General features: G+C 40.6%; 1 protein-coding gene and 1 long non-coding RNA gene across 2 annotated transcripts in view; one reads left to right on the top strand and one right to left on the bottom strand.

Annotated features, from left to right (window-relative positions):
- The window catches only part of mctp1a (multiple C2 domains, transmembrane 1a), a 606,655-nt gene that overhangs the window by 42,995 nt on the left and 547,853 nt on the right, over positions 1–15,807 (bottom strand). Inside the window, exon 18 of the mRNA XM_034170058.1 lies at positions 9,961–10,062. Within this exon, the coding sequence (XP_034025949.1) occupies positions 9,961–10,062 (102 nt within the window). The remainder of the gene's footprint in view (positions 1–9,960; positions 10,063–15,807) is intronic.
- Positions 1–15,807, top strand: part of LOC117510360 — a 903,074-nt gene that overhangs the window by 847,343 nt on the left and 39,924 nt on the right. The gene's annotated exons all lie outside the window — the stretch shown is intronic.

Genomic DNA, 15,807 nt, shown 5'->3' with positions numbered 1-15,807 from the left:
GGTCGTGCTCGCACGTGCACGCATCACTACCACCTCGCACCTCCTGCGCTTGATCACTTTCCTTTCCTCGCCTCCTGCTGAATGCCACGTGACCCCCGCCAACCCCTCGACACCCACCCTGCCCAGTTCCTATCCCACCTTGCCTCACCTCTGCTCTCCTGTTCCTGCACTCTCCTTCCCCTGTCCTTCCCAGAATCCAGCCTGGCAGAGTTTGATAAATGGGATAACATTAGTCTTGTCCTCTACTGGCCTGGTTTAGCTGCTGCAGCCTGTACCCCCCCCACACACACACACACTTCTGTCGACTTCCTGTCTGTCAGTCAGTCTGTTCAGACTCCAAATGGAGTAATGCACAACCTCATGAATATTAATTTGTCTTGTCTGTGCCTCAGGATCTGGATAAAGAAGAAGGACACTTACAATATGTTGGTTTAAGCATTTATGCACCATTGTTTTAATTTGTCTTCAACCTTCATCAGTAAAGAACATGTCAGCAATTATCACCTCTAAAACACATGATTTCTTTTAAATGTTTTCTTGCAATTTATGAGAAAACTATGCTGTATTTATAGTCAGGTCCATAAGTATTTGGACTGGGATATGGGTCATGTTGCTTCTGTATACTACCACAGTGGAGTTAAAATGAAACAGTGAAGATATGCTTGTTGTGTAGACTTAATTAACTTAACTATTTCAAGAAGTCTCTTTTTTTAATTCAGCTGCCTCTGTTGCTCGGGGTTACCACAGCTGGTCCGGGAGGGATCTGCATTGGGATTTGACATGTTTTACATCATTGATCTCTCAGCCAAGTAATCAGGACTTACTCTGTTTCACTTCTGAGAGCTGACAAGATCAGGTGATGCACAAGCATTTGCGCGCAATGCTGCGTGGCACTTTCACAGATGTTCAGCGTCACCTGGTGGCTGACACGAAGGTGCATTTGCACACACAGTGCTCAGGACGGATATGGACTATTACATTGTTATTATGTGAAAGAGGCTGTGAAAAGTCCCCTGATTTAGGCAAAAAAAAGCACTAACAATAATAAAATCAAGTAAAATACATAATATAATAATAAAAAAAATAATTAAAGACAAGAAAATGTGTGCAAAGCTATTCACAGACTTGCAGAAGGTGTCCACGAGGTGCTACACATCAATATTATTGTATAAAGTACCTCAAAGTGATACTTGAGTGAAAGTACAAGTATCTTAGCATAACATTACTTTGGTAAAAGTAAGTCTCCTTTAAATATATTACTTGAATAAAAGTGTTAAAATATCTAACATTTACTGTACTTAAGTATCAAAAGTACATTTTTCATATAAAAGTAAACCTATTGAGCAAAAGTAAAATCCAAAACGAGTGGAGAGGGAAATTCCGACACGAAAAGAAAGGCAGTATGGTGTCTGGATAAACCAGGAGGGGGCCTCAGCCCCTATAAAAGGCCTCTGGTGAAGCAGATGGTGTTGGTGACGGGATGAATGAGCAACAGGTGGATCCTGGAAGACCCACACACACTTTTCTGTTCAACACAACAGCCAGGCTCTTATCAAACAAAACAGTCATTTATGGCTAGGGATGGGTATTGATAAGATTTTATCGATATCGATGCCATTATTGATTCCAATTAACGATCCGATTCCTTATCGATTCCCTTATCGATACCTCTTCTGAATTTTCTGTGTACTAAAAGTAGGCTTTACAGGTTTTCTATGTCAACAACATTTTAAATTGGTCACTGGATCCTTGATCTCTGGACATAAATAAAAATAAATAAAATCTGTAGTTTTTGTCAAAAGCGTTTCCTTTCAGACATTTTGTCATGAATGTCTCTCCATACCTCTCAGCTGAGCTCAGCCGGCTGCTGCACGTCAACGCGGGACGTCTCATTTTGGGAGGAAAAAACATTTTGATTGATTGTAGTTTGTTTGTATTACAACATCTGGAAAGAGGTGTCAATTGATGTAAACAGCGTTTCACTTTGAAGTTATTAATTCCGACTGGACTCTATTGTTCTAACTTGACTCGGCAGAGAGCCGCGCAGCGTTTGGAGCTGTGTGAACAGAATGGAGTACGATTCTCGTTTCTTTCTCACAACACAACAGGAGTCCCAGTTAATGACTTTAATCCGCACAAAAGTGACTCACGATTGACATATTCAGGGATGAAAGTGGTGAAAAACAAAAAAAGCTGAAACCCAAAATTACACCCCAACACCACCCGCACGAAATGTTTTGAATTCTAGAAGCTCTGAAATGCAATCTGGGACTATTCCAGACAATAAACTGCAGTGAGTGCAGCATCCATTTTGGTGAGAAAAAAAAAAAAAACTTTCCTTATTCAAATTCATTCCAGTAGTATTCTGCTCTTACTAGGATGCAGTAATTTTCTAGCTTGGCAGATAGTTCTGGAGGAAATCACTGAAGAAATTAACAAATTGAAAATATGGTTTGATCAACACAAATTGTCATTAAATTTAAATAAAACAGGGATGAAGTGGACGTGTAAGAGTCACTATTATAGTGAGTTATAGTTATTTATTTCTATGTGTATTTATTTATTTTCATTGTTTGTTGGTTTTATCTTTTCTGTTGTGTTTTGTTTCATCAGGTTCTTTTTGTCTCTTTCTCTAAAATTGTATTGTAGCATTATTAGTTATTATGAGTTATTACTATTATTGTTGCTATTATTATTAAGATATGAATAAAAATAAATTTAAAAAAATACAATTTGACTCGACGAACGGTGAGCCATTAATTATTATACAGAAAACAAATCCACACAAACGTGCTGAGATGCGAACAGCTTAATGCCTACTTTAACATTGAAAACACCGTAGACATGCTAACACGTTAGCATTGGTCCAATTTTTAAATTATAAAATACATTTTTCAACTGTTTCAGAAGACCATAACAGGTTGGTTTAACATAAAAAAGGTAAATATTACTCACAGACATATGCTCTTTAGGGTTTTAGGTTTAGTTTTAGAAAAATTAAGATAAAGCAAAATAAAATAATGAACCAATGAAGCAGGAGATTGAATCACTGCTTTGATTGGTTCAAGGTTCAAAGCAAAGCTGCACTGCACAAAAGTTGGTTGCTGCAGGGTCTGTAATCAATGTAGAGAAATGATCATTTTCCTGACAAACACTCTCAAAAACTATGGCCACTCTGAAGGATCGATAAGGGAATCGTTAAGCAAAAAGGTTACTGATGTCGGTGGATCGAGTCATTTCTTAACGATACCTGAAAGGAACCGGTTCTCGATACCCATCCCTATTTATGGCTGAACAGTTTTGCCAAACTGAAGGAAAAGTAAAACAAAACAAACAAACAAAAAAATACACACAACTTTTCAAGCATCACCACCACCAACCACTGCAAAGCAACCGAACACAGCACTGTTTGCGCTCTCAAATCAAAACACGGTGCCGCTTTTACAGACTGCTTCTCCACAGCGCTTCTCCGTGACAATTTCAAATAAAATAAAATGAAACAGCCATGTCGGTCAGTTTTCGCTGTACTGAAGTTTTCCCCTTAAGTGTGTGTTTACTCACATATGTGCGCTGGACTCCAGCTGGAGCCGATCATGTGTATGCGTGTGTGTGTGTGTGTGTGTGTGTGTGTGCGTGTGTGTGTGTGTGTGCGTCAGCGTGCATATGTTTGGAGACAAGAGCGCAGATGGTTTTCACCCTCCACAGTCTCCTTTTCCTCAGTGGGGGTGCAGATTCAACCTGTCATCTTTTATTTTTTGTCTTTTAAACATGTCTTATGTCAAACACAGCACTTGATGCAGCAGGAGTGAAAGGTGCTGCGCTCCGGCTGTAGAGAACTGTATCTGCTGCATTCTGGCTTACTTTCACCTCTGCAAACAGGCATTGCCCAATCAAATTTCTTCTACTTTTATATTGTAGTAACGAGTAACGAAGATGTTTAAGGGAAATGTGTCTGAGCAAAAGTATACATTTTATTGAGGAAACGTAGTGGTGTAAAAGTGAAAGTCACCACAAATGTAAATAACAAAGTAAAGTACAGATAAGTCAAAGTTCTACTTAAGTACAGTAACAAAGTATTTCTACTTCGTTACATTACAACACTGCCTCCTGCAAATGACCATACAATCCTCCACTGGTCGAGCACTGATCTGATCGAAACGCTGTTCCATGCGTGCATGGGATCCTCTGGAAGCACTCTGATAAAAAAAAGCATGCTTGCGTAGTCCTCATTCAACACACAGGTGATGTCCAGCACACTGTCCATGCACGCACATCAGGTGTGTGCCGACTAGAAGCATTAAAGTTAAATCCACTTCTGTCCTCAGAATAATAAATAAAAAATAAATAAATCCATTTTGTGCAGGTCATCCATGGCCCACAAGGACGGGTCCAGCCTGCATGCACATGGTGGGTGTGTGCTGACCAGGAGCATTAAACTTAAATTCACATCTGTCCTTAGAAAAATTAAAAAATAGACACAATGTATCTGGTTCAAACAGCTCGAGCATCCTGCCCAGCGTGGACAGCACATCTGGCGTGTGCCAGCTGGCTGCAAAGCTGGGTGGCTGGAGGCTGCTGAGTGTTTAGTCACTTCCAGAAGCGCTGTTCCTCTCTGACCACATATAAAAAAAGTGTGTGTCAACCCCTCACAGGGTGTCTCATGTGTCACAGAGACTATGAGGTGATTGGTACGAGGTGCCCGCCTGATGATTTGGTGAGGGAGTTCATCACGGCGATGTTTTTGGTTTATTCAAAAATCGAGCGACATATGGGCGTCGCTCCGCAACTGAGGCAAGGGGATAGTGAACAGCTGTGGACTTCACGCCAAACTGGGTACAGTTCCTTGCGGATGTCGTTCACAGGCTATCGCAGCCCAGTGAGATATTAGCCTAACTGGTGATGCGACAGACTGAAGATGAACCATACACAGTTTTTCCCAATCACTGCTGCAAAACCTGTGACTCCTTAATGGTGTCTTCACTCACAATTCTCCTCCTTGCCCCTTCACTTGGATTTCAGATGGATTTACTTTACTGTACCAGCCAATTGCATTGTTTAATGATTGATGTACGAGGTCTATTAGAAAAGTATCGGACCTTATTATTTTTTTCAAAAACCATATGGATTTGAATCATGTGTGATTGCGTCAGACAAGCTTGAACCCTCGTGCACATGCATGAGCTTTTCCAGGCCTGTCGGTTGCGTCATTCGCCTGTGGGCAGGCTTTGAGTGAGGAGTGGTCCACCCCCTCGGCGGATTTTCATTGTCAGGAAATGGCTGAATGATTTGGGCTTTTTTTCCATCACAATTTTTTCAGAAACTGTTAGAGACTGGCAGCTGGAAACCATTTGAAAAATTGATCTGGCTTTCGGTGAAAATTTTACGGGCTTCACAGAGAATAAGGACTGTTACGACAGCTTTAAGGACGGCTTTCAGGACGCTCGGCGCGCCACCCTCCGTGCCGCCATCGAGAGCCACAAACCACCGGATCATTTCTAAACGGATGGCTCTGTGGAGCCGGGACCATCGTGTGCACTTTCTCTGGTTATCACAAGAGCTGGACATCAAAGATTTTCTGGCAGATTTCACTTTTAACAAGAGATTTTGTCATGGAAAGCCAAGCGGAAGCTTTGCACGTCACGATGGATTCGCTACTGGAGCGAGACAAAACCACCTCCGTTTTGGTCTCACAGGACGGCTTTGAGATGGCGTTCAGACAGCTGTCGGTGGTTTTTCCATCGAGTGATTATCCGAGAAATTGTGGATGTGCCTGGACATGCCAGAACATGTCCCGTGAGGCTTCATCACGGCGTTGCTTTGCGCCATGTGGCACCGCCGCGACACGCGTAATTCCTCCGCACGTCTGTCTCAATGTGCCGAAAAAGTGCTGATGTCCACATCTTTTCACAATTCCTGTGCTAGTCAGATGACGTCCCGGATAAAACACAGCGTCCAGTTTGGAAATGAATGGCACATTCCACTGTTACAGGAGTTTTTGTCATGGAAAGAGGAGTGGAGGCTTCGTGCGTCACGGCGGTGCCGCATGGCGCACAGCAACACCGTGATGAAGCCTCACGGGACATGTTCTGGCATGTCCAGGCACATCCACAATTTCTCGGATAATCACTCGATGGAAAAACCACCGTCAGTTGTCTGAACGCCATCTCAAAGCCGTCCTGTGAGACCAAAACGGAGGTGGTTTTGTCTCGCTCCAGTAGCAAATCCATCGTGACGCGCGAAGCCTCCGCTCGGCTTTCCATGACAAAATCTGCTGGAAAATGGTTGATGTCCAGCTCTTGTGATAACCAGAGAAATGGCACACGATGGTCATGGATCCAGAGAGCCATCCGTTTAGAAATGAAATGGTCGTTCAGCCTGTCGATGGCAGCTTCGGAGCGCGGCGCGCCCCACAGCCGCTGGGGGCCATCATTAAAGCGACAGTAACACTCCTCATTCTCTACCAAGCCCGTAACATTTTCACCAAAAGCCAGATAAATTTTTCTAATGGTTTCCAGCTGCCAGTCTCTAACAGTTTCTGAAAAAATTCTGATGGAAAAAAAGCCCAAATCATTCCGCCATTTCCTGACAATAAAAACCACTCCTCACTCAAAGCCTGCTCACAGGCGAATGACGCAACCGACAGGCGTGGAAAAACCCATGCATGCGCACGAGGGTTCAAGCTTGTCTGACGCAATCACACGTGATTCAAATCCATATGGTTTTTGAAAAAATAATAAGGTTGGATACTTTTCTAATAGACCTCGTATATTAAATCCCAAGACATATTCACTTAGAACTTTTATTAGACCCATCCCCTGACTTATCTAAAGAAAAGTAGCCTGAAAAACGTATTAATATTTTGTCCAATTACTTATGGACTCTGAAAATGAAGGGACTGTGTAACACGTGGTTGTAATTCCTAAATGGAAGAGACCATCTTGATTGTTTCAACTCTTTTGTGTTGTGTTCTGGGGCTACATTACGAAAACTGTGTGCCTGTCCAAATACTTATGGACCTTTCATTCTCAGACTGGAATAGCTGTAGAACTATATGAGGCTAACAATGTGCAATACGGACACCAATAATAGAAGATGTTTGTGTTGTCATGTCATGGGAAGCGTACCTACAAAAACATTTTGACAATAAAATAAGGTTTGTACCTTCACAATTCTGTAGGTTCTTTAATGAAGTAGAACTCTTTTCTCTCTCTTTTTCTTTTGACACCAAGATGAAGGGGGAAAAATGCAATCAAACTTCTGGGCTGTCTAAAACTTTTGCACTTTTGGGGTTAATATCAAACAGGCATTTAAAAAATTCAAAAGTTTTTTTTTTTTTAATTCAGCAGGACTTAATATATCCACTTCAGTTTTATTCTCAAATGTACACAGGTAAGTACACTTTTATTTCATCATTTCAGGTTAAATTCCACCTGATTCATCACTTTGGTCTGTAAATCTTCAGCTTCAGCTTGCCTTTAATTCCATATTCATGTTCAGAGGGAGACAGGCAGAGGAACAGGTGTAACATCCACTGTTTTAAACTTTGCTTCTGAAGAAAAAAAAAAATCGATAGAGCGACAGTGCATCGCTATGAAGAGAAGCGATCACGTTTTCAAAAAAGTAAATAAAATATGCATCCTCTCTGTGCTCATTACAGATTTATGACTCTTGTTAAAAGAAAAAGTGGTGGCTGCCTTCTAACGTGCCTGACTTTCAAATTCAGAGACGACACTGCTGTCAAGTGTTGTACTCCACATTCCCTCCAATCCCGTCTGCAACATCCGATCTGGCAGGAGATGGAGTCGAACGGAGTTGTGCATGAACTCCTCACCTACAGTGCAACGAGTGCTCGTCGGAATCTTTTGATGCATACTTCATCAGTGGAACAGTTCAGTTGGTTCAGCCAGCTCTCGTGTATGTGATTCAGAACAATAACAGCTTGGGGAGTAGACGTTGCTGCATTAGGCATAATGAGCAGCAGGATCTGCTGCAGCAATATGAAATAGTTTCACTGCCTTTGTATCAAGTTTTAAGCAGAAGTGCTCTAACCATCACCAGCACCCCACACCCCACACCCCCACCCCACCCCACCCCCACCGCACACACACATGCTTAAAAACACACAGGACTACAAAACTCCACATCAGAAGTTTGCTAGGAGGTTATGATCTGTGATATGATGGTCATAAAGTGTGAAACTATACTGTTATGTAGAAAGAAGGGAAGTCCCGAGTTAATCTGGGGAATTTTACCACAGCCGATCTGTGCTTCCTGAGATTAATCGTATTGGCTCCATGAAGTCAGGAATCTTTTCTTTACTCCTGGTTCTACACAGACAATAAGATAATAATAATAATAATAATAATAATAATAATAATAATAATCTACAGGTTTGCATGTGCTTCTGTTCAACTGTATAATTTAAGCTTTGGTGTCAAATTATTTGCAAGATACAAGTTTTTTCAGGCTTCAATGAAACACATTAAACACCAAAATCCATCAACTATTCAGCCTGCCATTAACACTGAGGCCAGACAGCAAAGCTTTAATTACTCAGCAACCACGCGCTTTTATTTGGTCCAATTAAAATGTTTCCTGAAAATGCCTGTTCTGACCTTTGACCCCTTTACATCAATCCTCACTGTAGTATCCCAGTATAAACTGAGGCCAGAGGACAGATTTTGCCCCTCAATTATTCAGGGACTCCAAGTTCCCATTTGATCTAATTGAATATTTTTTTTGTCAAAGTAACCACAAATGCATCTTCTGATCTTTGACCCCAGTTACATCAACTGCCACTGCATGAGTAAAAGTTAATTCTGTTCTCAATGGCAGATTTCGGCCTGAAATGATTGAGGAACCCCAAGCTTCCATTTAGTCCGATTTTCCTGAAAATGACCATCAAAGTATGTGTTGACCTTTGGCTTCTTGCTATAATTCAATTGGTAAATTATTTAATATTTTGAATTTCATGTGCATAAGGAGTCAGAACAGAATACAAAGAACCACAGAAACAGATTTTCATCTTACAGTGATGTAATGAAGGTGCAAAATGATTTGAGATGTTGGGAATCATTTGAGAGTGAACTCAAGATTATACATTCAGTACAAGTGCTTGGGTAGGGAAAGGTTTAACATGTAGCTTTTTCAGAACCTAAAGAGAATTTGGTCTGATTCTTACTGAAATTAGTCAGAAATAGTTTATTTTAGATTTGTTTAGGTATAATAAGGATGTTAATGGCTACTCATAAGCATGATATGAATTATTAAACATAAAAATGACAAAGTCATTTAAGTGTAGCGTAGGTTTAGACTTTAATAACAGATACTTGATTATATTAAATGACTCGCATCAACATTGATTTAAAAACAATGTTTGGGACATCCCTATCAAAAGTGTAATTTTGAATAAAACAACACCAAACAAGTCTAATTACGACCCTGTCACTTCACAGATTATAACCAAAAAGAATTCAGCAACAGTTTGTGTCAGAACACCACAAATAATTTTCCAATCAGTAGTCATCATACACACACACACACACACACACACACACACACACACACACACACACACACACACACACACACACACACACACACACACACACACACACACACACACACACACACACACACACACTGTCACACCTGAATCTGCAGCCATCACCGTAACTGAGGTCTACAACGCTACAGGGAGGTCACACAGAGACGAGAACATCTGTCCATGCCGGAGCCCACTGACATTCCCCTTCACATTATGGAGCAGGCAGAGGCCTCGAGGCGGTGTTGGTTTGTGGACCAGCGTGCAGTGGGTGGACTGAGACGTGGACAGGGAAAACGCACTGTACACAAACCCCGGCATGATGGCGGAAAAGACGATGCACTAAATAGGAATCCGGAAGACAGCGACAGACACCGCCAAGAGTCAGATTCAGATCTACACACATGCCCACTTACCACCATCGCTCGTATCCACTCAAAGTGCCAGGAAGCCAACATATCCTCAAGGACATGGCTTTTAGGCAGCTGGCTGTCCTCCCAGGGGCCTGGTTTAGGGTCCTTGTGGATAGATTACAGTACAATTTTCTTTTTACTACTCAATGATATTAAGGTACAAAGAAGGTACAACACTCTTCTAGTAGATGAGTAGATGTGGACAGTATATATAAATCAGCAGTCACAACATGATTCTATCACTGTATACACTGAAAGATTAGAACTTACTTACAGCTGACTCAAGTGCATCTTCCACTTGGCTTAGCATTTATAGTTCCATCTAACCACCACAGGATAGCACGGTATTTGGAGGATGTATGCCAACACACTACTGAGTGCTCTTCTGTTTGATTTTAGTCATGCTCAGGGTCTTTGTTTGTGACACTCATGGTTGCTGTAAGTAAGGGTGCTGAGGGGACTGCAGCACCCTCCTCTACTGGCATGGGGTGCAGTTACAAGGAAAAACTGTTTACTTTTTCCCAGCTTGCCCTGGGTGCTACAGCAGATCACGCAGAGATCCGTATGAGGATTGGGCACAGGTTTAACACTGGATGCTCTTCCTGATTCAACTCCAACTGGAGGAACACTGTACAGCCTTTGTTCCCAAGCAGTCTCCTAGCCCAGTACTAATCAGGACTTACTCTCCTTAACATCTGAGATCTGACAAGATATGGTGCGCACAGGGTATGGTACATCTGTAAGCCAAAAACATCTACAAAACAAAACAATTTAATGAAACTTTCATCTTCTGCTATTTGGAGTGTAGCATAATAAAATGTTACATTTAATATATAATAATTTTTTTCCAGGTAAAGAATAATTCTGCATTTCATGTGTGAACTGTACATAGATGAATATGGCACAATGCAGTTTCGCCATGCAGAAAGTTGGTGTCGAAATCTGATATCTGTTGTCAAGTAAAATGTTGCTGGCCATTCAAAATAATGTTTGTCATGTAATATAGCTGGCCTAGTGTACTATGCAGGCACCCACTTTCAAATCTGAAAATTTTCTGGGGTCCATCAAAAGCTTTAATCGCTAAAAGCGTGTTGATACTGATCTCTATGGGATGAAAAAATATAAAGTGATAATATAAAAGAACTAATCAACAAAATTTAATGGAAATGGATTGATTAGGTGTGTGTGTGTGTGTGTGTGTGTGTGTGTGTGTGTGTATGTGTGTGTGTGTGTGTGTGGGGGGGGGGGGGGGGGGGGGGGGGGGTCAGTGTAAATGCTTCTTTATAAAACAACATTTGGTCCTGTTGTCCTTCACATAGACAAAAAGGATTTTGAGAAAACGTCACTCTTCTATATTTAAACCAGCAACTTCAACTGTCTGTATCTGAGATTTAGTAAGGAAAGGTTAGCATCTGAGGACATCAGTGGTATATGTAAACGTACGGTAAGTTATGGAACTTAAATAGTTAGTTAACTTACGTCATTTAAGTACCGCTATATTCTTACTGCAAGCATTACAGTAATAAAATAGTTCAAAGGAATAAATATTAATCTGCATGAAATCTACTCACAACAGCAAATTTTCTAGTCAATAATCGCAATAAATAAATAAAAATTATACATGAAAATTTCAGCAATTACCAGAATAACAGATCAGGAAGAAGGAGAAATATGATGTGAAAGTGATGAAAAGTCAGTAATGAGAACCACTGATTACTGAGAACCAACATTTTCACTCTGTGTCTGTCTCCCATGCTTCTCCGGCTGTAATCGTTGGCTGTGTGCATGTTACGTGGCACAACAAGGCTGTCCCATTTCAAAGGCTGCTTGTGAAGCGGTGTGACAAATGCAGCCTTTGTTCCCCCAGAAACAAAGAATACATCAGGTGACTACTTCATGGCCAAAACAATCCACCATGAGTGTTTGCGCGAGGCAACAGGAGTTGTAAGCAGAGAAATGTAATGACGCAACAGCAAAAGCTCTGGGGGCTCGACACATCCTCTACTGCTCGCCACTGCTCAGAAGCTGCAGTGGTATCTCTCAGTTGGGCTGAACCACTATAAAGATTTTTAATATCCTGTGCGCATCCATGCTCTGGCCTCATCACTAAGAAGTGATCACTACAACTAAAGTAGTCCCAAAACAAACGAATAAATGCACTGCAAAACAACGCATGACTTGCCGATTAATTAATTTGACAATGTTTTAAGTCACACGAATGGCAAAAATTTCAGCTAATTCATGATTACTTACCCTCTCACTGATGCATGCGTGTGGCTTTGCGCAATGTTGGATGGCTTCTTGTTTACATCCGGGAAATCTCGAAAGTAGTCTGGCAGCCTTCCCAGAAGCCTGTCTTGCAGCGATGACTGCGAAGTCAGTCAGAAGCCGCAGGCAGCGCGGGCTCGACGGTCTCATTTCAGAACAGTTTGTTCTGGCCTCCACTGTGTCTGAATGGCTGAAGTCTGAACAGTTTCATGGAATATAGCCCTTAGAAAAATGCACACCCTGAATTGGGACACAGCCTGTGTCAGTCTCCAGGAGACAGGTAGACACAGCAACTGTCTCTAGGGGACAGGTAGACACAGCAGCTGCAGCGTCTGACTGAGCTCATCACCATGAACTTCATGCCATCTTCAAAGTTTTGTTAAATTTCAAACTTTAAAAGTGTTCTGTGAATCCTCACCCTTAGGGCCTTCAGTAGTGTGTATATGGGTGATTCTTTAACTACGGGCACTATTGGCCTTGTAAATGTAATTTCCACCACACCATTGCCTTACAATATAAAGCGCCTTGGGGCAACTGTTTGTTGTGATTTGGCGCTATATACATGTGCTCTGATGTCACTGTTTATCTCCATAGAAACTACCCAAACAATCTTTCATACAAACTGTTTAGGGACATTACAGTGTTGTGGTGGAAATTACGGCAATAGTGTGGGACAACTACATTTTGTTTAAAAAAAATCACAACAGTGTATGACATTGAATACCCCAATTATGTTTTGATTATTTTACTGATATTTTATTCAGAGATATTTTAAAACATTAGAAAAAATGTTTCTTTACCATTCATTTTTACCATTGAAGATCAAAAGTCTGGATGTGGGACAAGCACAAAACGGCAATATTTGCATATAATGATGCTGAAAAAAGGTGAAAAAGTCATCATAGACTACTAGAACAAATTTCTTAACACACTTTCATTGTAAAGATAACTATAAAAGTGTGAAATTTCCCCTTTTTTCTGTTTTTCATACAATATGATCAAAGGACATAATAAGTGCCCATAGGCTAATAATCACCCATATATATATTTTAAACTATCAAATTTATTTATTTTTAATGACCTGTTAAGGCTCTACAGCTCACTGATGGTACCTTTGCAGCCAACACTTTGAAAATCACTGGCCTAGAGTGCGTCTCAGCGTCCAAATTCTGATTGAGTTCCAGCATTCATGGTTGCACATGGTGTAAAGTTGGACTGAGGTAAAAGCCGCCAGTCATGGATTTTGCTGGACTCTTGTGAGACTTCAATGCAAAGCTACGATTGTTATGTCATAAAATGATAAATTCATTGCAGTGAACCTAATCATTTGGTAAAAGTACAAAGATACGTCCCACACAATGCCTTTAAATAGTACTGCCCAGAGTTGATATAAACATGTGGTGGTAAAGAAGAAGTCAGAGGATGAAGGAGAAATGAGAGAAAGTGAAAGTGAAAGCAAAGAGATACACATCTGGGAAAATGGAGATAGCAAGCGATGATCCACCTGATGTTTCGTGTGTGACAAAGGATAAACAAACAATGCGGTATGTTTTGCATGGAGAGACAATACCTTTTACCCCCCTTTTATTCCTCCCTCTATTAGCCAAACATGATTAAATGCAGTTCCTACAGGCATCTCTACTGAACAATAAGAAAAAAAAAAAAGACAGAGAGATGGGAGGAAAAATGAGGCAGAAAAGTCAAAAGCATCTTTAACACAGTGATGCTCTTCATTGTTCACAGGCAGGAGGAAGAAAAGAAGATGCGCAATCCAACTTTATCCTCCTCCCTTATCTCTTGTTCTCCCCCATTCTCCTTAGCAAGCTGAAAAGCCCCTTGATACCTGAGGACAACCCCAATGCATCACAAGCTCAATAGCCTCTGCAGAACATTGCAGTCACACTTTTTTCCACGGCATTGATGTAATTCCCAGTGATCTCTTTACTCCAATTACATTATGCCATGTTGCTATCTGTGCAATCGACACGGCACCATGACTGGGACTGAGAGAGGAGTGTCAGGGCTCGGGAAGGTGCTGCAGAGCTCCGCATGTTATCTGGAGATAAGTCAGAAACCTTGCATCATCTTTTTTTCATATTCACACCAAAGACAAAGTGTGCGCCATCCTTATTTGACATTACATGGTGCAAAGCGCCGAAGCATGTGTACAAAGAAAAGGAATGATAGAGAGGAGACAAGGAGATAGAGCTAATGCTCCAAGGTTGAGAGCATTACAAAAATGTTTGTCTTTGCAGAGAACCATTCAGATGCATGATCCTTGTGCATATGCTTGAGTCATGCCTAGAGGGAAAGAAGAGGAGCTGATGAATGTCATCTCAGTGGTGTAGACAAGAAGGACAAGAAGATTTAAACTAAAAGACAGTTCCATAGTAGGACTAAAGCAGAATGAGACAAGTAGAGCCTCATTTCCTTAAAACATCTTGACTGTATCACACTCATGAACCTACTTACCGTACATGAAAGATGTGATCCTCAAAAGCATTTCAACATAAGATGTGATAAAAATCCACAGAAAGAACTGAAAACTCCATGATTCTCTCTTAAACTTAATCAAGGCTACCGATAATCTGAGGTGGTGCTTGAAGTAAAATGAAAGATGATGATGTGGAGTTTACACAGAAAAGCACAAATATTTTAGACACATAATACTAAACTTTATTTTCTTGAAATTCAGTTTAGTCAGTGACTAAAATGACTAAATTCAGTTAATTAAAAAAAAAAAACCGATGACAAAGCATTTAGGAATTCTAAAACAATTAAAGTGAATTAATATTTCTAGTGTTTGTTGGGACATTCATGCTTTGCCATTTTTGTTGTTTTAAATTTAAAGCATTAATTACTGACAGTCAGATAAATATGCTGCATTGCTTTAGTCAGTGGCCGATCAGGACCATGGACAGCTGCATTTAAGAAGGCATGTTCCCATAGTCATGGTATTGCACACTACGTGCCACCTAATCTCAACCATTCTGGAACTGCTGGTGGTGCTACACTTTCTTTTGCTTGGTAACTATTGATAAACATTACTTGCATTAGCTATGCCTTTACATTGAATGCATTACCTCATCTCATTGTGGAATTCTGACTGATTTTTTTTTAAATTCTTCTATTAATAAACTTGACAACATTTTAAAGCTGATATTTCCACACAGATTTGTGGGGTTTCTTTAGTTTTGTTTGTTTACTTTTGTCTTTCTTCAGTTTTGTTTGTTTAGTTTTGGAGCCACCATGTTTGCACAAAGTTCAACAAATCTGAACTATGGTTGTGAGGCACACCTCTGCAGCACATGTATTCAGCTGTTTTGGCATATCATATATACAATGCATCGGGAAAGTATTCACAGCGTTTCACTTTTTCCACATTTTGTTATATTATAGCCTTATCCCAAAATTGAGTAAATTAATTTTTCCCCTCAAAATTGTACTCACAACACCCCATAATGACAACATTTTTTGTACATGTGATTTCTTAGGTTTTTATTTTAATAAATTTGCAAAATCTAAAAAAAAAAAAACCCAGACTTTTTCCACATCGTCATTATGGGGTATGGTGTGTAGAAA

This window comes from Thalassophryne amazonica, chromosome 5 (assembly GCF_902500255.1).
Source record: "Thalassophryne amazonica chromosome 5, fThaAma1.1, whole genome shotgun sequence".
Lineage (NCBI taxonomy): Eukaryota > Metazoa > Chordata > Actinopteri > Batrachoidiformes > Batrachoididae > Thalassophryne > Thalassophryne amazonica.
The sequence above is the reverse complement of the archived record's forward strand: the minus strand, read 5'-3'. Positions and strand labels throughout refer to the sequence as shown.